General features: G+C 48.7%; 11 protein-coding genes across 11 annotated transcripts; 5 read left to right on the forward strand and 6 right to left on the reverse strand.

The window, feature by feature from the left end:
• Positions 1-49: 49 nt before the first annotated feature.
• Positions 50-2,311, reverse strand: GL50803_0017405 (uncharacterized protein; the record flags this gene model as incomplete). Its single annotated transcript, XM_038045924.1, has 1 exon — positions 50-2,311. The coding sequence occupies one exon, from the start codon at positions 2,309-2,311 to the stop codon at positions 50-52; it is 2,262 nt and encodes a 753-aa protein (XP_037901752.1).
• Positions 2,312-2,515: 204 nt separating this feature from the next.
• GL50803_0017404 (uncharacterized protein) lies at positions 2,516-4,312 on the forward strand (the record flags this gene model as incomplete). The annotated part of the gene is made up of 1 exon (XM_001708589.1): positions 2,516-4,312. The coding sequence occupies one exon, from the start codon at positions 2,516-2,518 to the stop codon at positions 4,310-4,312; it is 1,797 nt and encodes a 598-aa protein (XP_001708641.1).
• A 244-nt stretch (positions 4,313-4,556) lies between these two features.
• GL50803_0015404 (putative Glycosaminoglycan polysaccharide lyase) lies at positions 4,557-7,727 on the forward strand (the record flags this gene model as incomplete). The annotated part of the gene is made up of 1 exon (XM_001708588.1): positions 4,557-7,727. One exon carries the CDS (start codon positions 4,557-4,559, stop codon positions 7,725-7,727), a length of 3,171 nt encoding a protein of 1,056 aa, XP_001708640.1.
• Positions 7,728-8,266: 539 nt separating this feature from the next.
• On the forward strand, positions 8,267-8,578 carry GL50803_0029500 (Chaperonin 10; the record flags this gene model as incomplete). The annotated part of the gene is made up of 1 exon (XM_001708587.1): positions 8,267-8,578. One exon carries the CDS (start codon positions 8,267-8,269, stop codon positions 8,576-8,578), a length of 312 nt encoding a protein of 103 aa, XP_001708639.1.
• Positions 8,559-8,936, reverse strand: GL50803_0011342 (uncharacterized protein; the record flags this gene model as incomplete). The annotated part of the gene is made up of 1 exon (XM_001708586.1): positions 8,559-8,936. The coding sequence occupies one exon, from the start codon at positions 8,934-8,936 to the stop codon at positions 8,559-8,561; it is 378 nt and encodes a 125-aa protein (XP_001708638.1).
• A 44-nt stretch (positions 8,937-8,980) lies between these two features.
• GL50803_0011341 (uncharacterized protein) lies at positions 8,981-9,220 on the reverse strand (the record flags this gene model as incomplete). Its single annotated transcript, XM_001708585.1, has 1 exon — positions 8,981-9,220. One exon carries the CDS (start codon positions 9,218-9,220, stop codon positions 8,981-8,983), a length of 240 nt encoding a protein of 79 aa, XP_001708637.1.
• Positions 9,221-9,270: 50 nt separating this feature from the next.
• On the reverse strand, positions 9,271-14,001 carry GL50803_0017403 (uncharacterized protein; the record flags this gene model as incomplete). Its single annotated transcript, XM_001708584.1, has 1 exon — positions 9,271-14,001. One exon carries the CDS (start codon positions 13,999-14,001, stop codon positions 9,271-9,273), a length of 4,731 nt encoding a protein of 1,576 aa, XP_001708636.1.
• A 143-nt stretch (positions 14,002-14,144) lies between these two features.
• GL50803_0017402 (Ankyrin repeat protein 1) lies at positions 14,145-17,141 on the reverse strand (the record flags this gene model as incomplete). The annotated part of the gene is made up of 1 exon (XM_001708583.1): positions 14,145-17,141. The coding sequence occupies one exon, from the start codon at positions 17,139-17,141 to the stop codon at positions 14,145-14,147; it is 2,997 nt and encodes a 998-aa protein (XP_001708635.1).
• A 17-nt stretch (positions 17,142-17,158) lies between these two features.
• On the reverse strand, positions 17,159-22,852 carry GL50803_0017401 (uncharacterized protein; the record flags this gene model as incomplete). The annotated part of the gene is made up of 1 exon (XM_001708581.1): positions 17,159-22,852. One exon carries the CDS (start codon positions 22,850-22,852, stop codon positions 17,159-17,161), a length of 5,694 nt encoding a protein of 1,897 aa, XP_001708633.1.
• Positions 22,853-23,370: 518 nt separating this feature from the next.
• Positions 23,371-24,057, forward strand: GL50803_0015400 (VSP; the record flags this gene model as incomplete). The annotated part of the gene is made up of 1 exon (XM_001703806.1): positions 23,371-24,057. The coding sequence occupies one exon, from the start codon at positions 23,371-23,373 to the stop codon at positions 24,055-24,057; it is 687 nt and encodes a 228-aa protein (XP_001703858.1).
• Positions 24,058-24,352: 295 nt separating this feature from the next.
• Positions 24,353-26,056, forward strand: GL50803_0011328 (uncharacterized protein; the record flags this gene model as incomplete). The annotated part of the gene is made up of 1 exon (XM_001708580.1): positions 24,353-26,056. The coding sequence occupies one exon, from the start codon at positions 24,353-24,355 to the stop codon at positions 26,054-26,056; it is 1,704 nt and encodes a 567-aa protein (XP_001708632.1).

Here is a 26,056-nt window from a genome sequence, read left to right on the forward strand (position 1 = left end):
TTATTTACTAGATGATTATTAAGTAATTACTGATTGATTGCGTCAATGCCTAAAGAACTCTTGCAAAAACGTCATAGTTTTCAGAAAGATCTATCCACGCGCCCCTGTCTAGAAGCTTGAAACATATATTGTAGTCCCCTACCGATGAAAGGTGAATAGAGTCCACGTATTTTCCTCCCACAAGAAGGTCGAGAACTTGCGGACCAGCAATGATTGTCACATCCCATTGGAAGTGAGATTGCCCCATGATCACATGACCCTCGGCGAGGCCTCCGTACTCCTTTGTGAACTCAACGTACACTAATATAGTACCATCGCCACACTTGAATTTGAGATGGTAGAACTTGTCTTCCCCGTTGGGCCCTCTGTTAGAAAATGGTTCATTGCATTGCTTCTTGGCGCACTGGGACACCATGACTTTCGTGTAGTTAATGGGACTCTCTGTAGTTGAGGTCACTGCTGTTATACGCTTATATGTCTCTGTCCCGTTGCAAGTTGTCTGTGCAACTAGTTTTGGTTCGTGCTTTAAGCCATCTTTGGTTGCAGCCACTGATAGAAATGGAGGCAACGCCTCTTCCTTAGATTCATCTTTTTTCTTTAGTAACTTACCGAACACTAGTTTGGGCTTTGACCTGCTGAATGACGTCATTGGACGCTTGTTTTGAACAATGGGCGAGTCACTCCTACTAAGCTCCGACAGATCCTCTTTATCTACCACCTTTGCATATGCGTTTGCGTTACACACATCAAGCAACTCTTCGTTTGACTGATAAGCGCTGAATTCATAGGTATTATCTAAGTCGCACTTCTGGTTTAATTGACCTATGCAGCTGTCCTTCATATCCTTCAAGGCCTGCTCTGCTGGTAGCATCGAAGCACTGTTCACATGCGGCCCCTTCACAAGGCCGCTCTCGGTGTTTGTTACCGGCACCAGTAAGCTCTGAGGATTGGCTTCATATCTAACACTGGAGCGACGGTAAATGTCGGTAGCTCCCCCCAGAATGCGTGTGCCAGGTACGAAGGGAGCTGTGGCGCTGGGGACTTTTGTGTGGTCTATGTTTTTGAGTATCTTCTCAGATGGAGTGCTGCTATTGGCCCCGGTCTGGAGAGTAAGGGTATTCACAACGACATTTCCTAGTACATTGAAAACCTCAGGGCCAGGCTCTGTAAATGTTCCAGTAACGCTACTAGTGGGCCCACAGTTGGCATGGAGTGGAACGTGAAAATAAGATGCAAGGACATCTGGGCTAAGTATGGTTTGGTCTGAAGGTATCGGGGTTGAAAGAGAAGGGTTGTAGTTGGACCACCACGGAAAGAACTCGGAGGATGAAAAGATAAAGGGGTTCTGCAGTTTGACAACGACGTCAGGGAAATTAGCCGTTACCTTATTTGATCTATGACTCGAGATATTCTTTGAGTCGCAGAGCTCAAATGTCGGGGTAGAAACAAGCGTCGCTGTGAGTAGGAGAACTCTACGCAGAAAGATCTGGCACGAATAACGGCCATACTGCCGAAAGGAGAGATCGTTAACAACGGTATAAGCAGCCATGCCCTGGCGGCCACGGGGGAAGCGCGGGGTACTCATGTTAAATAGTAGTGAGCGCATCAGATCGGTCTGGACCACAATCCGCGTCTCGTCGTCATAGGAAGCAGAGCAAGACATGTTAAGGTTCTTTATAGAGTGTACTATGGCATTTTCCACGCTAATACCTGAAAGCTTTTTATATCTAGTAGTTGTAGTAGACAGAAGAGAGCAGAAAGCACTGATATCCGAGTCAAGACAGCTGAAAGGCCCATGCGTGTCTGTATAATCCTTATCTCCTAGCCTAACGCCGATTGATATTTCGCTTTGGTACTCATTTCCACTGGCAACCTCTCCAGGAAAGAGTCCAGCGGCCCGCTTGCCTTTACTACAGGGTTCAATCCGAGTAACAATCTCGTAAGCTATGCTTCGCTGAACATTTGAGTCCTGAAGAGTATTGAGTGTGGATGATCGTATTACCATGACCAATATTCCAGAAATATTAGACATTAAAGCTATATTCTTAGGATACAAGAAGTAGTACTCAGAGTCTTTGACAGACGGGAGCCACGGTGCAGCAGCCTCCAGGCAACTGTAGAGATAATCTCCATGCGCAGAGTCGCGCCGCGCCTTGTTGGTGACGCTTTTTAACCGCTGAGAAAAATCTGTTGCTGTATGCTCTGAGCAATCCGAACGTTGAGAAGGAATCCTGTTTCGGGTATGTGACCCCGGAACAGCACCAACCTTTGATATTTCATCGGTGTGGCTTGCTGTGCGTAGATGTGCCATGCTTTCTTTAAAGTTATTTTCTCTTTCTTGAGAAACTTAGAAACGTTAAGACGAGCAAAGAGACTATGCTCATTCAATGCGCTGGCTTGTAGCTTGATCTGAGCCAGTACTAACAGGTCTTGTTATCGAAAGCCTCTAGCATCTCCTTCTTGCTGACTTCCCCCGACTGATTTATCAAAAAAAGATAGTGGCAGAGTTCAAGCCATGGCCACACTGCGGCAGGAGAAAGTCGATTTTATTACGCAAAAGCTAGCGGAGGCGTACACAAGTCGGCCTCGCTCCACTGCGTTTCATGGGGGCTCAAAGCCTTCCGACTTTTATAGCATGGGACTTCCCTCCAGTCTAACGAAGAGTATGGATACGGTCCACTCTCGCTTAGCTTCTGCCAAGATGACCTCCATAAACCCTAAAAAGTCCGTGTCAGTCTTGGCGGAAGCAAATCACGAATATAACGGAATGGACCACAATCTCTTCCTCGCCGTGCATCACAGCTCCAATCTCAATGACGACAAGAGACTAGAATCAGTTATAGCTGCAAGGATCAAGGACTCTCAGAGACCTATCAGTACCACTAGACCGATGGGCTCTGCTGCCTCTACAATAGGGATCACATCTGTTTACGAGCAAAAAGCCCCTGACTCTGCACGCCTGTTTGATGGAGCAACGGCTTCGAGCCATTCGCGGCTGTCAACCAAGACTATTGACAGCCCCGCTGTGTCCAGGCCGACGTCAAGCCTCTCTCAGTCTGGGTACACAAAGGGCACCGTCATAACCGTGTCGCGTGAAGCACACGAAGCAATGGAGGCCAACCGTGAAGCTCATCAAGATCAGCTTCAGACACCCGCAGGTGGCTCGCGAACAGATGCAAGTTTACACAAGTATAGGCAGGGAGGCTCAAGATCCAGTTCACGAAGAGAGTCGCGGACAGGGTCACGTGTCCCAAGCGCCATAAGAAAGTCGACTGCACTGGATATAGATGCACTTGTGGTAGATGATGCGCATTCCGGGGCACTTCAACAGATCACAGACGCTGACAAGCAGGATGTTGCGGTATCTCCCCAGGAATCAGGCAGCTTGACTGTCCTTCCATATGCGCCCCATGTCCGTCCGATTCAAAAGCACGTTACACTCAATCGGTTGAACGACGGTCTCCGCATTCTTCGAGAGACAAATATGAGGTATGGGCTGGGGAATATGGAGCCAAACAACCGTCCCATAATAGCCAACCCAGCGCTGACAGTTGCTGGCATAGTACAGCCGATTCAATCTGTACTAACAGAGCAAATGATGATAGCGTCCTCCGATATCTCCCTCCAGATGAAAGAAATGACCATGGCTGCCTCCGGGATTAACTTTTCTAAGCTCTCGGAACAAGAGCGAGACTCACTGGACACACAGTACATAGCGTTTGGGAAAATCGCAAAGCCTCCCAGCGTTACGGCCATAGCACAGCTTAGTGAGGAAGATCTAGCTGAATTTGCTAGGAGAAGAAGTAAGAGCGGAGCACGAGGGAGCTCGGCCAAATCCGCAATGTCTGGGGCGAGTGCTCGCCAGAGAAGCGCTGCTATTCACATGGGATACGCACGCATCTCAGATAAGATCAAGCTAGAAAAGGCCAAGTTACTGAAGCAACAGCAGCACCAAGAGGTCGGCTCTGCTTCGGAGACCAGGACAGGCATAAAGAACACCGTGAGCTATCAGACCGCGACGTCTCTTGATGGAAGCCAGCGCCTCAGGGGGTATTCTGCAGCTGCCGCATCCAATATGCTGTCGAGTACCATGGTATCAGCCCCAGAGCTCAATAGCAATGTTGTCCAAGAGAACGTTGGGCCGATACAAATGAGTCCAGAACAAGAGGAGTTCAGTATGAGGGTTATGGCTAGCTCTGTGCGGCGAGACTCTGGCTTTAGCCCAATTTATGGGTTCCGCCCCCCGAACATCCTTTCTGACAACTCGTCCAAAGCACGCGTTGACTTAAGTGGGTGTCTCGGTAGTTGCTAACATTGAAGAATAATTGGTCTGGAGTTAAAGGATCCTTTTCTTTTCTTTTCTTTTTTCTCTCTCAGACCTAACAGAATACTTAACTAAATTAACTAGATTCTGACACAATAAAGAAGTGCCTGTAACTTCATTAACCTCGAAACGTCACGCGGACACAGCATACTGGTGTTGTTGTATTGGATGCAAAGGTGGCATCGGTTATAGTTGTTGCACAGGCTTGTAAAATTGGCTAGTGAAGTTTAAAATGTTGTTTCTTTTAGTATACTTGTGTCTAACTTTATCCACTTTTCCATTTCCGCCTGCACCAGCCTCTCCAGATCCCAGTCGAAAGTACTTTTCAGTCCTCTCCCCCATCAAGTCCTTCTATGTAATTAGCGATCCAAGTCAGTATCCAGCGGACTTACTGTCCTCTTATGTGGCCTCTCTATCGAGCGTTGCAGAGCAGTATAATACCTCATTTGATTCTAAGACACGCACCTGGAGTGATCTAGGTGCGTTGACGAGCGCTTCCAATCTTCAAAAGTATATAAACAGAGTGCTGGAAATGGCCATTGCCTATCAGACAGAAGGCACAACCTTATACCAGCAGGCTTTGGTGCGCGAAAATATCCTGACAGCGTTTTGTTACCTGTCTCAGTACTATTCATCATCCACAACGTATAGCTCAGACGAATACGCCTGGAGTCTGGTTATTCCCAATAGTCTCATTGATCTCTTAATTGTCTTGCACGATATTTACAACACCGCGAGTAGTACTGAGCACTATTACTATGTAAGCCTCCGTCTGATTCTAGGGGGTCTATTCACGGTTCCTGCTCAATCCCAGCTAGTGCAGGAGTGCACAGGAGATCCCACCAAATGGTATGATGATACCAGGTGCCCTGTGAGTGCCGTTCTCATGGAGCTCTATGCAGCGAAGATTGTGATTTTCAGCTCCTTAATGGTCGGCGACCTCAGCTCCATGACCAAATACTACAACAGAGTGAGCGCACTTCTTGAAGCACGTGACCCTGACTACGACGTCGTCCCTCAACCTGTCCTCTATGACGGGTTCCGCACTGATGGCACCTTTATTGAATATTATTCTAGCGTGATTTTTGGATCCACCGGTCAATCCCTGCTCTACCTGCTTTCCTGCATCCTTGCCCCGGCCAAGCAGATCGAGGAGGCTCTATTTTCAAACAAGAGCCCGGGCGACGTTGTCAAGATTACATCCCAGGTCTCAACCATTTTTCAAGAGGTTGCCACATACTTCACTGGCACAATCCTGCCCTTTGTGGCGAACTGTGGATTTGTCGACTCCTTGTCTGGGGCAGAGGTGGCATCAGGGGTTGACAATCCGTACAAGCGCCTAGGCAATATATTCATTGGATTGTTTCAGATTGTCTCCGTCGCCAACTCCAGTGGATACAGCCTCCATGCATCCTACGAGCGCATCTACAAGCACTGCAACTACTTCATACTCAACTGCCCACAACTTAAGACTCATCTGATTTCTCACCTAAACTTTCCTACTCTCGGGCTGTGGAACAAGGTCACGGGGGTCTTTCTATCTTCTCCCACGTACCCTGGCGAACTCATGGTTGGGCACTATCCGCTCATTCACGGAGACCACTATGCCTACCAGGCAAGGCATTTCTCCCTGATAATCGCCATGAACTCGTATCGTACGCGGAACTTTCAGTGCATCAATGATCTCAACAAGCTCGGGTTCTATCAGGCGGCAGGGGCAGTCTTTCCCTTTGTCAGAGACCACCCGAAGCAATACGAGGACTATGTTCTGCTGGCATCATCGCATGATTATGCAGGCATTATATATGACTCGGGTTATCTGCCAGATTGCTCATCTCAATCTCATCTCTATGGAACACTTTCACCTGGACGCTTTGTCTCTAGCATAACAGATGGCACGCATGGGAGCGCAACGATGGATTACTATAATGCCCGCTCCAATACCATCCGTTATAAGACCATTTACCTCATGGAGTCTCTCAGAGAAGGGCTCCATGTGGCTCAGTTGACCTCCACCACGACGAGCTCTATTACTCTAATGGCAAATCTGGCTACTATTCCATTTGGTGAGCGAGATACGACAGAAGTGTATATTGATGGAACTAAACAAACCATCACTGGGACCTATCAGTTCACAGGACCAAGGAGGATTCTTTTCAAGGTAGTTCCATATACTGGCAATGCATACGCTGCAGCTCTTATTCTTCCCACAGGTTTGAATGGAGTTATTAAAAATGTGACAGTGCTGCGAGCATACTCTGAGCTTGGTGGCACTTCCGCTAGTCAGGAAACGCTACGCGCCCTCATTGTCACAACAACCTTACAAAGGGCTTCACCCTCTCCAGGCAGCGGCCAGTGGCAGCCTTTTCAGTCCCTTGTGTATTCCTACTATCCCTATCTTCCTATAGATACTACAGACGATCAGCTTAATGGTTTTATGAATAGCTACACTCTATCCTTTGGTGGTGGCTCTCAAGCTGAGCACACAGTCGACGACAATACTGGAATGCTTTCCTACACACAAGGAAACAATAGGATCATCGCCCTCAATTTCTATAGTGCCGGCACAGCAACACTCTATGGCTCAACTACTATCCAGTCTAGTGTCATCTCACAAGTGCTCTTTGTGCAGGCTCCAGGAAAGTACACTATCACCGTCAGAAATCCTGTGTCTTCCACAGCTACCGAAATCAGACTAGAACTTAACGGCCTTGCAGACATGGCGAGCGTTCAGCACTGGTGCACCACCGGGGGATCTACGGGAGCAAACAATCTGTACGTTGTGGCACGCCTTAGCAGAATAGCCACGTGTCAAATAGTTGTCACGCGTGGTGCGTCTCCTGCGCCTCTGCCCTCCAACATTCCTCCTTCCACAGGTCGCCCGCCGTATGTGCCACCTTCTGAACCGTTAGATGACCTGTTGTATGACACATCTACAGACGTGATTAACATATCAAACAACACCGAAAGTACAAAGCGCATCGATTGGGTAGTAGTAGCCCCGATCTCCATTGCAGCTGTTCTTATAGCGATTTGTGCGGCAATTGGGATCTGGAAGTTTCTGTCTGTTCGGAAACGCATTGTCAATGTTAAAGAAGAGCTACAGTCGTTTAGGCCGATCAACATACCCGATACCATAACCCGTCCCGATAGTCGGGCATCGGACGCTAGCTTAATACAGAGCTCTGTATCTCCCGAGTACAACATTAGCAAGAACTGTATGACTATTGAGGATACAGTAAGAATATCTCAGAGAATGAAGGGGTCCCAGAGCAGAGTGTTTAAGCAGTTCACCAAGAAGGCCTCTAAGGCACAACAACAGGATGAAGGAGACAGTGATGGGATTGAGAACGACAGCGCCAGCGACATACCGGTCCACTTTGCAGAGAGAATCTTCGATTGATCACATCTGCTCCTCTACTCAGAGGATGCTAGGTGTCTGAAGATGGTATTGCCACCTTCTTAACTCTGGATAACACATGTGTCTATCCAGCTTTCGGTTGTGAAAGAGCCTATCTGTGTGCTGTTTGCCACATACCACTCTATAACTCATATCTGTGCTTCATCAAATTAACGAAGACGAGACTGCCATCTTGCATCTTCACAGAAGCTAGTTTAACGGGACTGACGGCTGGCGGTGTCCATCGTTGAGCTGGTTGCTGTCAGAAGCCGTTTGGTTCAGTTTTAACAAACCAAATTGCTACAGTATCTTTCAAAAAATATGAAAAAAGTGTGAGATATTGCTAATAAACTTTAAAGCAATCCTAACCTTTTGCGTTAGTGTAGAACATCTACCTTAATTATAAACTTCATTATAAACTTTGTGCTTATGCCAGAGCTCCATGCCCACTGCCTGGCCTCTTTGTAGAGGTGCTATAGTGGGAGGTAGAAGATGACCAAACACACCTGTTGCCTCAATATGTTGTTCTAATAATTTCTTTCATGAGCCTCCTTGTCTTGGGTCCACGCTTTCTTCTTGAGAGGGCTGTCGAGGCAGCTGGGGATGTTTACACAGGTGCTGGTGGTCTTCAGGAGTATGTGGTGCGTCGCGTGGGGACAGGGGTTGGTAGGAACTATGAGAGCATTACGGAGGGGGACCACGTCTTAGTGCCTGCGTCTGTCGGGCAAGAACTACAAATACCCGGGATCCAGGGACTCGTCCTGGTTGATGAGGAGGACGTACTAATAAAGACTGACAGGGAAAAGTGTTTACTCGGTGGCTTTTCCGGTACTTTCACTGCATCATCTCATTGAAGACCTGATCCAGTGTGATGCCATGCTCCTTCATGTAATTGTCTATCATCGGTAGCACCTTGTCTTCCAGGAGATCCTTCGGTATGACAAGTCCATTGCAGATTACAAACTTGTGGCCCTTGAGTTCCACTATATCACCAAACTCAGTTGCATCTTCTCCCAGATCTTCTTCGTCCTGCAAAGTTGGCTCCACAGAGACGGAGGCAGGAGGGTTCATCAGGGAAGAGTGTGTGCCGGAAAGAAGTTCAACCGCCCACTGGCACAGAGCAGATGTTGGAATAAGCTTTGCTGTTGCATTTGCCCTACGAATTTCGTTCATTTTCGCCTCGATCTGGGACTGGGTGAACTGCGATGCCATTCTATCTTTTAAATTTTGGATTCCTGTTCCCGACTGTCGGCAAATTATGCATCCCTAGCCTCGGTAAACTCCGCTATTATCTCGTTTTTCCTAGCAATAAGCGTTCTTTCTTCGGCCTCTATAACTGCAAGCTCCTCGTTGCACTTTTTGATTTCGTCTTGTAACCGAGCCTTGGCGGATTCTATTCCCTTCTTATCCACCTTTAGTCCGTCAGCCAGTGACGGGTGCATCGCCTGGTAGACCCCCGCGGCCAAGAACTCCCGCTCGTTGAGGCTCTTCTTCATGCGCTTAATTTTTCTGCGACATCAATCTTCCAACTTAATTTACAAAGGACCTATTTGCCTACACCATATGGAACACCCCCTGGCACTCCCGGACCTATTCCAGCGACTCCTGGCCGGGACACACCAACAGCAAATGGGGTATACCCCCCTGCGTAAGTAGTGGAAGGAGGCGGCAGCCCTACAGATGGCCGACCACTTGTGGAGATAGATCGCTGGGATCCGATCATATCTGTAGATCCAATCAAGGAGCCTGTGGCGGAGCCACCGAGTGATGCCGCAGAGGAGATCATGGCTGGATAAGTCTTCGGAACCGATGGATTAGATACCGATCGTGAATAACTTGGAACTGCACCCGCAGAGCCAGCAAACCCTAGCCCTGCGCCCAGTCCGTGAAGGTATGATTGAGCCCCCGGCCCAAGAGGTGGCATCCCACCCACAAGGCCACCCACTGCATTGGGCACAGTGATGTTAGATCCTCCAGTAGAAACAAGTGTACTGGGAACATTGTATCCCATCGTGCGGGGTACTGACGGAGCGCTTGGAGGCCCACCAATAGTTGGCTTGTAGGTTGCAGAAGCACCGATTGAGAAGTCTGTTCGACCTGGGTACACCATCCCGGTACCAGAAGGCGTTGTTGCCAGTGTACTATGGCTGCTTTGTGATGTGCCAGAGCCACCGTATCGCATAGAAGCTGTTGTAGAAGGATACATAAGGGTTGTTTGCGGTGAAGAGGGTCTCTGGCTCTGGGCGCGATCTACAGAAGGGTACGTGGAGCCTGCGGTGGAATGCAGTCCTTGATGGATACCTCCAAACGATCCTACAGATGCGCTTCGCGTGGCAGAGACCGTTGTGGCAAGGTCTCGGTTCTCTATTTGGGCCTTTTGCAGCTCTATATCTAGCTGCATCTTCTCACGTTCCATAAGTTCTGTCTTTCGCCGCTCGTCGTCGATTTCAGCTTTAAGGCTAGTCATTTCAGTGCGCAGGTGCTTCATCTCCTCATGATCGTACTGATATTTGATACCGGCTTTTAGTAATGCACATATTTCCTCTACATCCCTCTCATGGGGGACGTTGACTTGAGCCACCGCATTGAGTGGTGCGGAGTCGTATGGGCTAGTGCCTGCTATGCGTTCTTCCATGATCATAGAAGGCTCATCATCTAGCAAGAAGCTGCTTTCAGAGGCACGCCCGGCTTTCGATATTAGATTGAAGCCCAGATCGGGGCTAAAGACGTTGTACTTGATTTTTCCTTCGGAGCTTTCTGCTATCTTCTCGTATGGCATAGCCAGCGAGATGATCTTTCTCTTGAATATGCTGAGTATTTTCGTCATTTTGACGAGTCTTGTTTCGTTCTCTGTGGTCACTGCCAGTTTTGTTTTCAGTTCGGAAAGCTGCTTCTCGGCCTCTGTTTTGTCTATGTAATACCTCTTAATCTCCTCCAATGCTTCTTTGTACCGAGCATCTGCTGCGGTCAGCTGATCTTTATATCTGGTGACCTCGGCACTGGCGGTTGTCTCCACGGTCGAGAGCTGCTGCTGCATTCGGGTGGTCATGAGCTGATCGTACTCGGATCGGAGTGTCTGCTCCATGGTGGTGTATTGCATTTCGACTTCACGGAGGCGTGCCGTTAAATCGCAGACTTCCTTTTTATATTGATCGTTTAAGGCATTGTATTCTGCCTTACGCTCACTAAGCGCTTCCTCTAGACGAGATACCTCCTTCATGAGACCCTCAGTTGTCGCCCGCCCCTCGGCCGCGGTTGCTTTTGCCTCCATAAGATCCCTTGTCGCATTTGTAGCCTCGTGCTTCTTGCTTTCTGCATCTTTGCTATATTGTATGAGGCTTGTGTGTGCTTCGTTTAACAGATCTGTCAAATTGCCTATCTCCTGCTCGGCCATAACAAGCTTTGCGGTCAGCTCACTGCATTTCTTGTCCAGCATGATGTTATTCTCACTCAAGATATTGTACTCCTCTGTGAGGATAGTAAGGTCACTAACAGCACGCTGTTGTGTAGCCGTGGCGTCTGCTCGATCCTTATTGGCGTTGCTGTAAGCCTCCTTGGCACCGTCTAGCTCCTCTGCCAGCTCTTCCTTTTGCCTCTTAAGCTTCTCGCATTGTTCCAGAACGCCCTTCCACTCTGTTTCCAGGCGCATCTTCTCTATCTTCAGCTCGCTGTAATTTATTTCTGATGTCTCGTATTTCTTACGCAGCTCGTCACATTTCCCAGTGAGTTCTTGGATATCCTTTTCGTACTTGGCCCTTTCCTGATTGTAATTTGTAATGGTAGCGTTTGCTTCTCTGAGCTTAGACTCTGTGTCTTTCAGGCGTGCACCCATTGTATTGGCCAGTGTGACGAGCTCACGATTACGGTCAATGGCTTCCTTCGCATCTTGTGCTGAAGATACCGCACTAGAGGTCTGACGATTGAGCTCGTTGACTGCCTTTGCCAAATCTGTTTTCAGTTCACCAATATTTGCCTCCTTCGCCTGAATGATTGTGACAAGCTTCTTGTTATCTGCACGCAACTCCAACATCTTTCCTTCTAGGTCCTGCTTCTCCGTCAATAGATGACTTACTTGCTGCTTGGACTCCTCTAGTATCTTGTCCATGGTTGCAACCCTCTGTGCTTCAAGCGCAGAAGCCGCATAACCATCCTTCACACTCAGCATTTCTTTGTGAGCATCGTGGAGCTGATTTTTGCACTTTTCGAGCTGCTCTTGAGACTCACGGAAGTCTGTGTCTTTTCGTTTCACCTGCTCTTGCAATGAAAGGATTTCCTTGTCCTTGAGATCTATCATTTGACGGAATTGATTGTTCTCCTTGTCGACGTTGAGAGTAAGTGTGCTCAGTTGACTAACCGCCTTTGGCACAATATAGTCGTTCTTTGTCGCATCCTCTAATATATGTGCTAACGACTCTAGCAATGGAAGAAGATCTGCATTTGTCGGAGATATTTGCTGCATTATAGCCACAAGCTTCTTCGAGAACTCGTCGTCTATGAATCCATCCGGTATTTCGACGTTATCGATCATCAGGATCTTCTTCATCAGTAGCTCTGCTGTCTGCATACCAAGATGCTCCTTCATCTTCTCCTTACTGCCCCAGAGGGTCATCGATAGAAGGGACTGAACGATGGAAAGCATGTTGATGCCCATCTGCTGCATAAATGTCGCCTCGCTGAGAGGAGATGATGTCAAAGAAGAGGAGCGCTTACTTCTAATACTATCGATACAACCCTCAACTCCGTGTCGAAGAGAAACCACAAGAGCACCTATCTTTTGAAGCTCTTTCAGCGTTGCCGTTGCATCATTAGAAATTAACTGATTTGAAGAGATCATCTCTGGTAGAGCAGCAGGCTCTGCTATATGGATGTCGAAGTTAAGTTCTTCTCTCCCCGAGTACTGTTGCAGCAGGCCAAGCGTTTCATAGAGGACCTCAACGACGCTCGCCGTACGCGTGTGGGGGAACATTACATTATCTGCATACCACTGCCTACTTCCTTGGTTACCAGCTACTTTGAGCTCGAAAATACTGTCCTTGATGGATGAAGTATAGTCTGTCAGAGTCTGATCAAATGTACGCTTGAGGATGCTGCTCTCCTCTATCTTCTCTCTTTGATAGCTTTCAAAGGCAACCTTTATATTCATGTATTCGTTCAGTTGGCTGCTCAGTGCGTGGTTATCATCCTGAAGTTGGCGCATGTGTCCTTTCAACACAGATAGCTCCTGAGCTCTCTGATTTAATGATGCTCTTGCGCGAGTGATAGCATTATCTACAGCTATATTGAGTTTGTAAACGCACGTTGCAAGCGAGTCGGTGTCGTTTATGTTCATACTAGGGTCTGAAACTGTATCTGAAATGCGATCGACGTCCATGCGATCAGAGTCTATCTGCTTGAAGAGGTTACACTTCGCAACCACTTCCGCAAGAATAGTCATGAGCTGTTGCGAATCCGTGTCCACAATGGGGTTGGGCTGTATGGTCGATCCAAGCATGTTTGGTAAGCCCTGGACAGGAGAGTAGATGCTGTCGATGTTACTAGTGTCTCTATCCCTCCGTAGTGCGTGTGCAGTCGTGTGAATGGAGGGCTTTGGGATTGTGTAATACCCCTCTGAACCCAAGCCGAGGACACCCTCTCCACTAATGGCGCGCTGGACATCTGCCCGGAGGCGAGATATATCTATGGTGTGGGTCTGCTCGTTAGCTGCTGCCTCTAGGCCCTGCAATATTTTTCTGATATCAGCTTTAGTACGCGCATAGTCTATCTTCAGTGCTGGATCGTTATCCTGCAGCTGCACTTCGAGCTCGTGTGCCATAATTGTGACCTCCTTCGTTTTCTCCACGAGGCGTTCATACCTCGTCATCAGAAGATTGCACAGCTCTGTCTTGTCTCCGACTGTAGTACCAATCTTGTGGTGCAAATCCTGCACAAGAGTGTCATAGTTGCGTAGCTCCACAGCAAGCTGCGCTACGAAGTCTGGTCGCGAAGTGTAGGCACCTTGCTGGTTCTTTTCGCATGCTGCACGCCGATAGATCTTGCAGCGCCGATAAAGGTGCACAGAAAGTGAGCGGAGATACTCTGGATTGTTGGGTGCTTCAAGAACTGCCCGAATGCTGGTGTCTGCCGTCTCAAAAAGGGGATCCTGCTTGAGAAAGGCCAACTGGGCAAACGCTTCCAGATCATCTATTTCTGGGTCCATCCCGATGTGCACTTCAGGAGCATTTATCTGAGAATCGCTCAGATGCGAGTAGGCGAAGCTTCTGCGACCTTGGTCGGCCATTAAGAGTGAAAATTTTACTCTAAGAAACTAAGAAATTCCCTATTTTGGACATTTTGGACAACTTTCATAGATTATTGCAAACACGCATGAAATATTTATGATAAATTTACAAAAATAGGGAAAATAAGTACAGAAGATCCGGGTCAGGAGGACTGGGCGAGGGATTGCACGAATTGAAAATCATCAGTGCTGACGCAGTAGTGGGTGCAGCTGCTTCCGTCTGCTGCGTGCAGATTACACTCTTGTTTATAAAGTATCTGAATACAATCCCGGTGGCTGTATTGGATTGCAAGCATCAGTGCAGTGATACCCTCTGGTGTCTGCATGCCGCTCTCTTTGTCGCACAGGATTCTGACCACGGCAGTTTGACCTCGCTGGGCAGCCACCATCAGAGCCGTGCAACCGACCTTGTCGACACACTTTGCCTCATAGTCAGCTAGAACAGCAACCGACTCGGCTGCTCCGTGTTCTGCGGCAATTATCATGGCTGTGGCTCCGGTGTACCTGTCCCGGCGCATCCCTGCTTCCTTTGGGGCCAAAAGCCTGACAACCTCGCTCTGATTATTTAGTGCTGCGTACATCAGGGCTGTCCATTGGTCTTCAGACATTTTCCCAGCCTCGTAGTCCAACAAGAGCTGCACAGTCTCTACGTGCCCCTTTTGACTTGCATACATGAGGGCAGTCACCGTGTTGCGTGCCGGTATCCCCGCCTCCTTTGATAATAGTAGCTTCACTATCTCGTGATAATTAGAGCGCGCGGCAAGAAGGAGGGCGGAGTGGCCCTTGAGGTGGAATAGACCTGCTTCTTTTGGGGCCAGGATTCGCGCAGCCTCCAAAAAACCACTATTGGCCGCAAGCAGCAAAGCAGTCGTACCGTCGTCTTTCTGCATACCAGCCTCATAAGGTTCCAAAAGCTCGACAACGGAGGCGTGTCCTTTCTGAGCCGCCATCATCAGCGCAGTCCATCCGCCCTGCTTGACTCGCTTTGCCTGGAACAAGAGCTTTCTCACTAGGCCTATGTTTCCGTGGCTGGCAGCATTCATAAGCGGCGTCTGAATTCCCTGCTTAAGGAGCTTCCCCTCAGCCTCAATGAGGCGCGTAGCTATTCCTTCATTGTTATGGAAGGTTGCCAGTATTAGCGCTGTTATCCCGTTATCCCGCTGATGCCCTGCCTCAATGTCTAGAAGCCCCTCTGCAACAGAAAAATTCTTGGCCTCCAAAGCCAGCATCAGAGCGGTAGCTCCAGCTTGCTTTCCAGATTGGACGGACATGCCACCCTCTAGTGGGGCTAGTATCTTAAGTACGTCTATGTGTCCTTTGGTAATGGGGCTTTGTTGGGCGAGGATCATTAGGGCGGTAAAACCTTCGTTGTTGTAGCACTTCAATTGGCTCATAGCCGTCTTGACTCCAGCAACGTCACCGTTCTTTGCTGCTTCCATGAGGGTCGTAACTCCATTGTCATCGACAAGCAGCTGTTGCCGAGATGAGCTCCCAACGGACTGACGTGGAGAGGCATTTGATGCGAGGACGGACGAAGCAGATAGCTCATGTGTTAGTGCTGGAACATGCTCAACAGACGCTCTGAGCGCTATGTCTTGCGGGGATATTGGAGATTGCGTTTGTACGCGCGATGCAACAATAAAGTGTGGCGAATGTGTAGATGCCTCTTGCTGCTCCTTTTCGCCTGAGAGACTGCTACGACCAGTAGGAGCATTCGCTCGAGCAGTTCTGAATGACTTTTGGTCCACTTCCCACGTCGAGGGTGCACCAAGCGCCTGCATTTGTTGGGGCTTGTGCGGCGTTGTATTTCTATTCCGGCTAGTACGGCTGGAGATGCTTCGAACAGATTGCATCAATGAGGTAACAATTGGCTCGATAGATGGCCGCGCTAATTGTCTCTGTTGAATGGGGAACCATACATAAATTTCCTTATCGCACGTGGATTTCTGAGCTCCTGGCATCCCACCGGCACGCAACTCATCGATTGTTTTTCTAGCAAGATCCAGCGCAGCTTCTAGACTCTTAATTTTTTGTTCATATTCCATATTCAATCGGTCCTTATCTGATCGTGTACCTAATATATTTCGCTGCAATTGCGCAAATAGATTAGTTCCTTCTCTAAATGATTCAGACATTGCATCTGAGTAACGCTTCAGCTCTAGTTGAGTTTGCCTCACTGATTCCCTGACCTTCTTGAGCTCATCTACTACTAAATCCCAAGCAATACTACGGGCAGCGCTCTGTTCTACGAGAACAGTTATAACTTTGACAAGGTCTTCTGGAGAGGCAATGGAAGTGGGGGTGATAGTGTATGGTAATTTGCTCAGTTCCAACTGGATTTGCCTGAGTATGGAGCCCAGGGCACAGTCCGTTGTTTGCTGGCGTGCATATTCATCTGCAATTGTGGACTTGAGCTTGTCCTCCTGCTCTTCAAAGTATGCTATCTTCTCCTGAAGCTTCTGTATGGTCTGCTCCTGCTCTCTATTGACTGCTATTATCCTGTCGAGATCGTTATTGATCATCTCCACGCACTCGTCATTGATGCTCGCACTGAGGCTTACGGAGGCAGAGTTGGTTTGACTAACAGGAGCACCTCTGCTTCCAGCTTCAGTCTTGAGATAAGAACGCATCTCCACATTGTTAGTGACAGTCAGGGAGTAGTAGTATGCTGTTTGTATCTGCTTGGGAGTGAACTTATCGGACTCAATGAGAATTTGCAGGTTACGTTGCTTGGAGCCCAAAATTGCATACTCAAGCGCTGTCTTCCAATAAACGTCGTTTTCATTACCGAGATACGCAAGAAGCATTGTAACAAACACAGTATCGCAATCAGAGGCGGCTAGCATTAAGGCTGTCCGGCCATCAGATGTCGTTAAATCATATTCAAGTGGTGCCAGGCATTTCGCTACAGAGTAGTTCTGCGCCTGTACAGCCAGTAAAAGGGCCGTGGTGTTCGTTACTATCCTGGATTCAGCCTCCAACAAAAACGTGACAACGTCTAGCCGCCCGTACTTTGCTGCGCACATGAGCGCAGTCATCTCTTGCTTGTTTTTCTGGCCCTTCATCATCTGGAAATTTTGCTTGATGAACTCGAGATCCCCCCGCTTGGCAGCTTTAAACCACTGCAGAGAGTCACCCATTAATTTTAGATTTTCGGTTACATTCTTGTCATAGAGCCAACTTTCGCTGTCAGGGGACGGATGTTGACGACAATATCTTTTTCGATAGTGCTGGGCAGACGCAATTTTCCGGCGCTGCTGACACGAAATCCGCGGCACGGTATGAACCGTTCTGCCTCGTCACGAAGAGTCCCACGAACATCATACGGATCCTTAATGATGCGGTCCGGTGATTGAACTGCAAGGGGCTTGGCCATGATAGAAATCGGCTCTAGGCCTAGATCAGCCTTTTGTAGAAGCAAAGATGCGCCGGAGTCATCTGCTTCGTTATCTGCGGCCACAGCTGTAATCTTGGAGATAGACTCGCGTGCAGAAGATGCTATGGCACTCCGAGGTCTCTTTGAGAGAAGGGATTTGGAGGCAGCCGGGCTTGTAACTATGGAGCTGGTAACAGATTGGCGGCCATATCTATCGCGAGTTGTTTGCTTCGGTGTGTTTACCGATGCCTTACGTGTTATGCTTATCACCATATTTCTTGTGGCCGGAGAAGGAACTGCTACTACCATGTCGTCAACTGATCTGAAGAGAGCCGAGCCACCATAATAAGGACGAGCATCACCATGTGAGCTGCTTGCTAAAAGCTCCTGATTCTGGCGACCAATCCGTACATCTGCCACCTTCATCAATTTGCCTGGTCGTGATGTTCCCGAGTCTGGCCTTCCAGGAAGTGTCTCAGATAGCTTCCTAGTAGAAACAGGTGTAACACGCATGGAGGAGGAAGCGTCATTGGTTGTCTTCAGCGCAACAGGACGTTCAGGATGAAGGGTACGTGTCCTTATTCTTGCACTGCTCCCTATGCGTACCATTTGTGCTTCATAAGTAGCCTTGGAGGACAATAACCGAGGTTGCTGGTTTGTCGTGCCGCCAAACCCAGATGATATGAACGTACTGCCCCTCGGATTGCCCACTGCTCGAATTGCTTGAGGCTCTGACACATCACTGATAGCACTACAACTATTTTGTGGCTCTACAAATCCACTGATTGATTCGCTAAGGGGCTCACTCTGCACCGCTGAAGGGACTCTGCTTGCTTTCTGCTTAGGTTTTTCTAGAAGCAGAGAGGCCTTTTCAAGCTTCTCATTGTACCTAGAAGTATTCCGTGGCAACAGATTATCCCGAGAAGATTCTAGTCTTGCTTTGCTGTACCCGAGCTTGGCTAAGTTTTCGGCTGTTGTGCTATTAACAGATGTAATTTGTTCGACTAGCTTTGAAATGGCAGCAGATCTTATCCGAGTTGGACGACTTGCCATTTTAGAAGTTGTCGATTGCACAGCTGATGCACTGAGCATGGATCCATGAGAGTGTTTAGACTCTAGGTTGTGTGCCGACTCCGATAGTGCTGTCTTTCCTCTAGATACCGACAAGTGATCTGCTCTTGATGGTGTACCACTGAAGGAGGTGTAGAGCTCTATGTTAGAACTCTTCATGCTACTCTTCTCTGGGGTCTGGACCACGTCCAGTTGATCTAGCGTGCCTGATTTGTCCAAGTCTTGCGTTAACAACAGAGATTTGGTGCAGCTTGCTACGTGATTAAACTGATCCTTGACGGCTTCAAATTGGATTGGAAGGGTGCCATTAGTACATAATTGTCTAGATGCAGAAATGTCGGTAACAATAGAGTGGTTGAGTGCAGATAAGCCTAAGCTATTATTGTCCTGGTCTGCCCTAAAAGTGTAAGATATGGAGGTTGAGGAAAGAAATTGTCTGGGTGTGAACCTCTCAAACTTGTTGTAAGGTTTCTGTTTTTTCTGCTGGGAATCGGATTTCGTGGATTGAGACACCGCAGACGTAGCTAATGCACTTGTGTAACTGCCAGTACGTTTGTGACCTTGTTCTGTACTGGCAACAGAGGATCCTTGGCCGGCAAACATGCGCCAGTTCCAGCTTACTGCCTTATCCAGTTGTCTACACTCATTGGAAGCAGTCTCATATCTCTCTTCATTATCATCGAGTACCGTGTCTGCCCATTTCACCTCCGATCCTTTGCCCTCACGTGAGTTATTCTCTATGGCCTTTTCTTCTTGGGACCTTCCACTCATGGAGCAGGTCTTTCTAGGGACGGTGGGATAGCTATCAAGATGCACGCTTCTTTTTTGTGCTGCGTCTATTGTGAGCTTCTTGTAGTTTGCTAAGATGACATCTTTCTCTCCCGTTGGGTCTATCCCCAATTCACCTTCTTCTAATATGGGGAAATTTGCATCCAGCTCGTAATCGTCCAAAACCATCTTTGCTTCATAATCGACTGGCAGTTCTGACAGCTGATCTTTATTCACTGATGCCTGCAAGCTGGTATTGAGCCTTTTGGCTTCTTTGAGAAGCTTATCAATGTGAGCAAGTTCCTTGATCTCTGATGGCTTGGTGCTCAGCTCTAACTCTCGATACGAATCAAGCATATGATAATTTGCATGTGTGGCTAAGTTGATGCTACTATGTACATCCTCATATAACTCTGGGTGTTCTAAATCTATTACATGAACGACTGTTTGTCGGGGCTCAAGGGGGTACAATGGGCTTTCAGGATGGCTGATGTCAACGCATGGCTTTTGGGTGTCACTGCGTGAAACAGCAACCCGCTCCACGCCTTTCAGTGCCGCCATATCTGTTAAATTTGATGAGTCATCAGAACCGTGAACCTTAGGGCATTGAGCATGCTCAATCATAGTACTGAAGTCACCTGGTCGCGGAGTCTCTTGTCGTGAATACAGGGTTTCCATGGTTGGCGTCGCCGCCCGATCATCAGTTTTATCAGTATCTATTTCTATATAATTGGCAAGAGTGTCGGACTCATCAGCTGGGAGCCTGGGCTTTTTGTTCATGGCAGCCGCAATGGCTTCGTCGAGGCGCTTTTGAAGGGGTATCACGGCAGTGTCTATAAAAGTCTGCGGTGGTAGATCTTCGAAATCCGCAGGAATATTCAACGATGAGCGAGGCTTGGCCGCCAGAGCAGAAAGAGACGCTTGCTGAGAAAGCTCTTGCTTGACTGTTTCTCTAAAGTCGTGCATACGTTCATACAGGCTTTGATCTCTTGACGTCCTGTCTGTATTAGAGGTCCGTCGTGCTGAGCTATCCTTCTGTCCGCTTCCTCTCCGCAATACGATTTTGTCACGCTGGCTTAAGTCATCACTGTACATGCTGGGCTCTCCAGCCAGTGATCCCAACAGATCCGCCGACTGTTCAAGGTGCTTTACCATGTCCATGCGAGGAATCACGAGCGATGTCTCCAAATCACTCCGTTGCAGCTGAGAATTGATAAGACACGAGATGCTCTGCACATTGCTGGACTCTTCTGGTAGATCAACGACATCCTCCATGTCTTCCTTCTTGCCGGAGTACTCTAAACTGCCGTGTATGGGATATGCATCTAGTTGAGAACATTGCGGCGGAGTTGGATGCGCAAGCGTCTGGAGCCTCTCTTCTATGTCCTGGACATTTCTAACGTTCTGCTCTGCAGGCGCTATGGCCTCCGAAGATTCGTCAAGGAGCTGCTCTGCTGGTTGCTTCTGAAGATGCTGGTTAGTAGTGTATGGTACAGTAGCCTTGACAGTCATCAACGGAGCAGAGTTTTCAGTAGAGAACGAGCTTTTATCTATGGCGAACCCGCTATAAACCTTCTTTAAGTCCACAATATGCTCTGAGATAGAGGTAGCTTTAATGTCTCTCTCACCCAGTTCCTTGTTCCTGCTGGCAATGGCACGCTGGTAAGAAGTAATGACTGATCCCTTAAATCCCTGGCGTTCGGGGACTATAACCCTACGATCTAATCTGCTAACGGAATCAGTAACAGTGTCCAGTTGCTCGCTGTGGCAAATATCAGAAGCTGATCTAACCAGTTCCCTCACTGCACCCAGGTTATCAGTTTGAGGAGTGGGTACAGGACGCCCTGTTGAATGAGGCGTTCGCCAGATACGTCTTACTTCTATTGGGCCTTCGCTAATATCAAGAGTTGAATGACTAGCAGCGACATGCGTTGTCCGTGGCTGAAATGATGCGGGAAATTTCTTATCACTGTGCAATATTTGGCGAAAGTTGGACTCTTCAGAAACTGTAATTGCAGGTGCAGGTGCATTTCTCTGATCTTGGGATTGAACCTTAGAACGGGGTTTTTGATGAGGCTTAGACCTGGTAGCGCTTCGGGAAGCTGAAAGTTTTGTAAGGCTTGCGTTGAGGCTGCTTTCTATGGCAGATGATTGCGTACTGTGTTGAGAGCATATGGTTTCGAAGATTTCTTCGTCTAGTATAACCTCACCGTGATCCTCTGCTGTGTCGTTTGCAAGAGTAGACATGGACACATTCTGACTCTGCTTATCAAGACGAGCTTCTGTTGAAACACGAGAAGGTGTCTTTTTCTTCCCAATAACTGCATAGATATTTCCCTCTGAGTCAATGCTTAATTCATCCGTTGTGGAGGTCAAGCGTTCTGACTTAGCATGGGAATAGCTGGAATCCCTGGAGCCTGTAGCAGAGCTGTATTTCTTCTCAAGAGCATCGTTATTACAGGGCACATAAGCGTGGTGTGTCACTGGCATCAAGGAAGGAGCAGTATGAGTCTTTGAATGGATTGAATTGCCGGTTGGATCATCGTCTGACTTGAGAGCAACCATATCCACATGCACAGTATCATGTTGCGATGGCTCCTGGTCTAGCATAGTTTTGGATTCCGGTTTAACTATATTCTCGTCTTGCTGGATGGCTGAAGCGGCCACGGTATCAGTGAAGGGTTGAACACTTAAATTCATTGGTTGTTCGCAACTAATAGTGACAGGATGATGTCCTTGAGTAATGCTGTTATATGTATCGCCAAAGCAACACCTACTTTGTGTCCAGTTGGTTGTAAATTCATGAAGCCTGTCTTGAAGGTCTCGCACACTAGTGATACTTGTTCGACGCATGGATGCTGGCCTGGAAGTTGTTTTGCCGTGCTGGATGGGAAGGCTTGTGTTGTGTGGAGAAAGAAGCCCGCGGGTTGGTATGGAATGCGCAGAGGCAGGCCGCCTGCGCCTATATCTAGAAAGTACATCCTCAGTCATGCCGTGGGTTGCTGCCTCCAGGTCCATGCCCCTGTTGATGAAGTTAATGGACTCATTGAGCTCTTTCTGGGCCTTTTCATTGCTGAATAGACTGAAGTCGACCCTCATATTAGAGTCTAACAAGTCGCGCTGGGCCTCTGGAAGAAGCTCATAGAAATTGTTGTTTCGCAACAGCTGCATGTCTCTAATAGTATACTTTCCCATGGTATTGTCAAGTCCGGTGCCAGCGCTTACTGGTCGCTTTCGCACCAAGTGCTCTAGCCTCCGGTACGTTTCACTTGACTTGTCGTTGACGCCGTCCTTGAGAAGGAGCTGCCCATCCTTATCTATTAGAGATGCTCGTATGAACTTTAGGTCATCAACCATCGTCTCTGTGTCTAGAGTGTTTTGATCTGCATCCCCCATCTCCTTGTAGTCGTTTCTGGAAGAGCCTAGGGGCTTTGCTGATCCAGGCCGCTTGACTAATGTTCCTGGATGTGCGTTGCTGGAGCGGGATATCATTGCATTGCGTTGCAGGTTGACCTGGCTCAGCAGAGAACTATGCATAAACTGTGATGCTTCTGCTTCGGTCAAAAAGTCCCCTTGGTAGTACACGTGTATATTGCTCAACATGTTTGGAGAGGGGATAAGGTGCTGGGATCGCATCAAGGAGGAATTTCGATGATCTAGCAATTTTTGAGTGATGATTCACTTCGCCGTCGGCTGGCTCCAGCGCTATGCTACCGGGCCTCCACATGCAGGCCTGGCCCAGGAGTCACACGAATGAGCTCACTGCTGGCCATGTTCAGAGCCAGAAGAGCCGGTGCTTGACTTCGAGGCCATCATTTGTAGGGAGAGGATCTGCCCCTGCATGCTTTCTTCCACCCACCCTCAGCTGGTGTGGTGGCATACCATTTGCATATGCACAGGGTGCTTGCAGAAGAGAAGGCGTCAGAGAAAAATGGCCCGACTGCGTACTGGGCCTCTTTTGGTCTCTATTCACAAGGGATCACAGGCAGGAAGTATAGGTCAGTTGCTACGCATCCACTCGCGTACGTTATAGCACGATTCCAGTCGCAGAGGAAGACCTGCAATATTCACACTAGCTTCACCGTAACGGTGCAGTGCATAGAATGTAGTTGGGAAACTTGTGTTATCCACACTTGTATTTGATTGCGGAGTCAATGTTTGCAGGGCTTATCTTCGCAAGCCTCGTTCTGCAGTTGGCTGCGGCGACACGGCCAGCAGAAAGGAGCAGATCTGACACCCCGTGCACGGAGTCGGGGAACGACACGTGCCAGACGTGCAGCGGAAGCGGCAGCAATGAGATCTGCCTCACGTGTAAGAACAACGATCACTTCCTGACGACAAACAAGAAGGGCTGCAAAGCCGCCTGCGACGCGACGGGGGAGATAGAGACCCCGGGCGCTAACCCGAAGGCCTGCAAGTGCGACGACGCCAGCGGGTACCAGCTCCAGGGCGACGGGACGTGCGCCAAGGGGCAGGACACCCCGTGCACGGAGTCGGGGAACGACACGTGCCAGACGTGCAGCGGAAGCGGCAGCAATGAGATCTGCCTCACGTGTAAGAACAACGATCACTTCCTGACGACAAACAAGAAGGGCTGCAAAGCCGCCTGCGACGCGACGGGGGAGATAGAGACCCCGGGCGCTAACCCGAAGGCCTGCAAGTGCGACGACGCCAGCGGGTACCAGCTCCAGGGCGACGGGACGTGCGCAGTTTCTAACACAAACAAGAGTAGCGGCCTTTCTACCGGTGCCATCGCAGGCATCGCTGTGGCCGCTGTTATTGTCGTGGGGGGCCTCGTCGGATTCCTTTGCTGGTGGTTCCTCTGCCGCGGTAAGGCGTAGACTCAGCTGTGTACTTAGGTAGTAAACGCGTTCACGTGCTGCGTCGCGGACCCAGGAGCCCTTATCAGTATTACCGTTTGCTCATTGGCGCTGTTGAGTTATTTTGGTCCGCCTCTATGTCAGATGTGGCCAAGAAAGAACAGATGCTCTTCGCCTCGTAAAGCAGTCACCAATGCAATATGCATGATACAGTAGCAAGGACGGGCTTATATTCACAATAATACGTAGTAAGCAGTGGGCGGTATTACTTGCCAGCATTTTCTTTCGTTGAGTAAATCTTCGTTCAACTTCAAAAATGGATCCCAGTTACTCCAGTTATTCCACTTATTCCAGCTACTCCAGCTACTCTAGCTATTCCTATAGCTTTGTAGATGATCAGGATGACTATCCAAATCCGGTGACTACAGCCACTCAGCCCTTTCATGTTGCATCGTCTCCTCAAGCGCATTACATTGCTCCAGCGCCTGAGAGTCCCAAGAGGGAAGACAAGAAGACATCCCCGCTTGCTGAGAAATTGTCGCCAAAACAGAAGAGGACTAGCCCTGGTAAGAGTGGATTTGAGTTCGATACTAACTCTCTCAATTTCTTCTCAGCCCAAACGGCGGCGGCCGTTTCTGCGGCTGTTTCTGCAGCGATAAATCACCAGATCAACCAGAATATACTATTAGCACCTTCAACATCGGCAGTAGCGCAGCCTCCCCCGATCTTGTCGCAACAGGCCTCTGTCGACACAGCCCCTGACACAGCTCACCAAGAACAATCATTACCAGATGCTGCTCAGCCGCCCACCACCGTCGATTCCGGGGAGAAGGCAGTGGACACATACACTATCTATTCCCCAAATCGCGCTAAGAATGCAACGTCAGAAGACTTCGTACTTATTTCACCAGCGCAGTCGCGCCACGTCCTACGTCAGGCAGCTAAAGAGCAATCATCACCATCTGAAAACTCAATTGAGAAGACAAACCTCGCTTTGGCAGAGTTGAAAGATAAGTATATGTCGCTTTCCGCCGAATTCAGAGACTACAAGCTCAAGAAGGAGAGTGAAATTAAGGATCTGATGGCACATGAAGCAGAGTTGCGGCAAGAGGCCCGTATTTATCAACGTGATCTACAAAAGTTAGAAAAGGATTATGCTTCAGTGATAGCAAAATTGGCCGACAAAGAAGACAAGATTGTAGAGCTGAAGGGTGCCCTGAAGAAACTGGAGAGTACGCTCCAGCAAAAACCCCCTTTTGACATGGCTCCATCTAGAGAACAACCCACTCAGCAAGGATACAATAGAAAAGAAGTGTCTCAGCAGAAGGAAAACTATTCTCCCCCCGTGGCCCAATCCGCTGCAGTGCCTTACAAGCCAGTTGATAGCATAAGCAAAATTTTCGGTCCCACTTATGCTGAGAGTAACCCGGTAGATTCAGTCAAGCACAACCCGGCTGGTAAGGAGCCAGACCACACATTAGAACCAAAAGCATCTCATCATCCTCCAGATCCTCCCCTGGCTACTTCCAACGATGTTCCGATCATGTCCTTTGAGGAATTCCTGAGGCAACGAGCACGCAATGCTGCAATAGAAGAGCTACAGCAGCGCGACACACAGGCCAAGAGGGCCATGGATGCCAAGATAGCTTCTCTGCAGGAACAGCTAGGATCTCTACTTACTGACGCGCAACCCGATCATGCTACTGCACAACCTGAGGCGACATTTAGTGAAGGCGGAGAGAAGGCGTCTCACACCAAGACGACTTTCACGCTAGAGGATGTGGACAAGACAGATCCTAATTACAAGCTGCTACAGACCATGGAGACAGACTACACAGCTATGTGTCAGCAGTTGATGCTTAATCGTGATGAGCTAGCTAATCTTGAAAACCGCAGTGGAAAGCGCACACACAAAGAAATGATGCGCATGCGGTTTCTTGAGGCGCAGATAAGCAAACTGGATAGCGAGGCAAACCAGCTCCGCTCCAGGCTGCGAGCATTGGCCAAAGCTAAAAATTGA

This window comes from Giardia intestinalis, chromosome 2, assembly GCF_000002435.2.
Source record: "Giardia intestinalis strain WB C6 chromosome 2, whole genome shotgun sequence".
Taxonomy (NCBI): Eukaryota; Fornicata; order Diplomonadida; family Hexamitidae; genus Giardia; species Giardia duodenalis.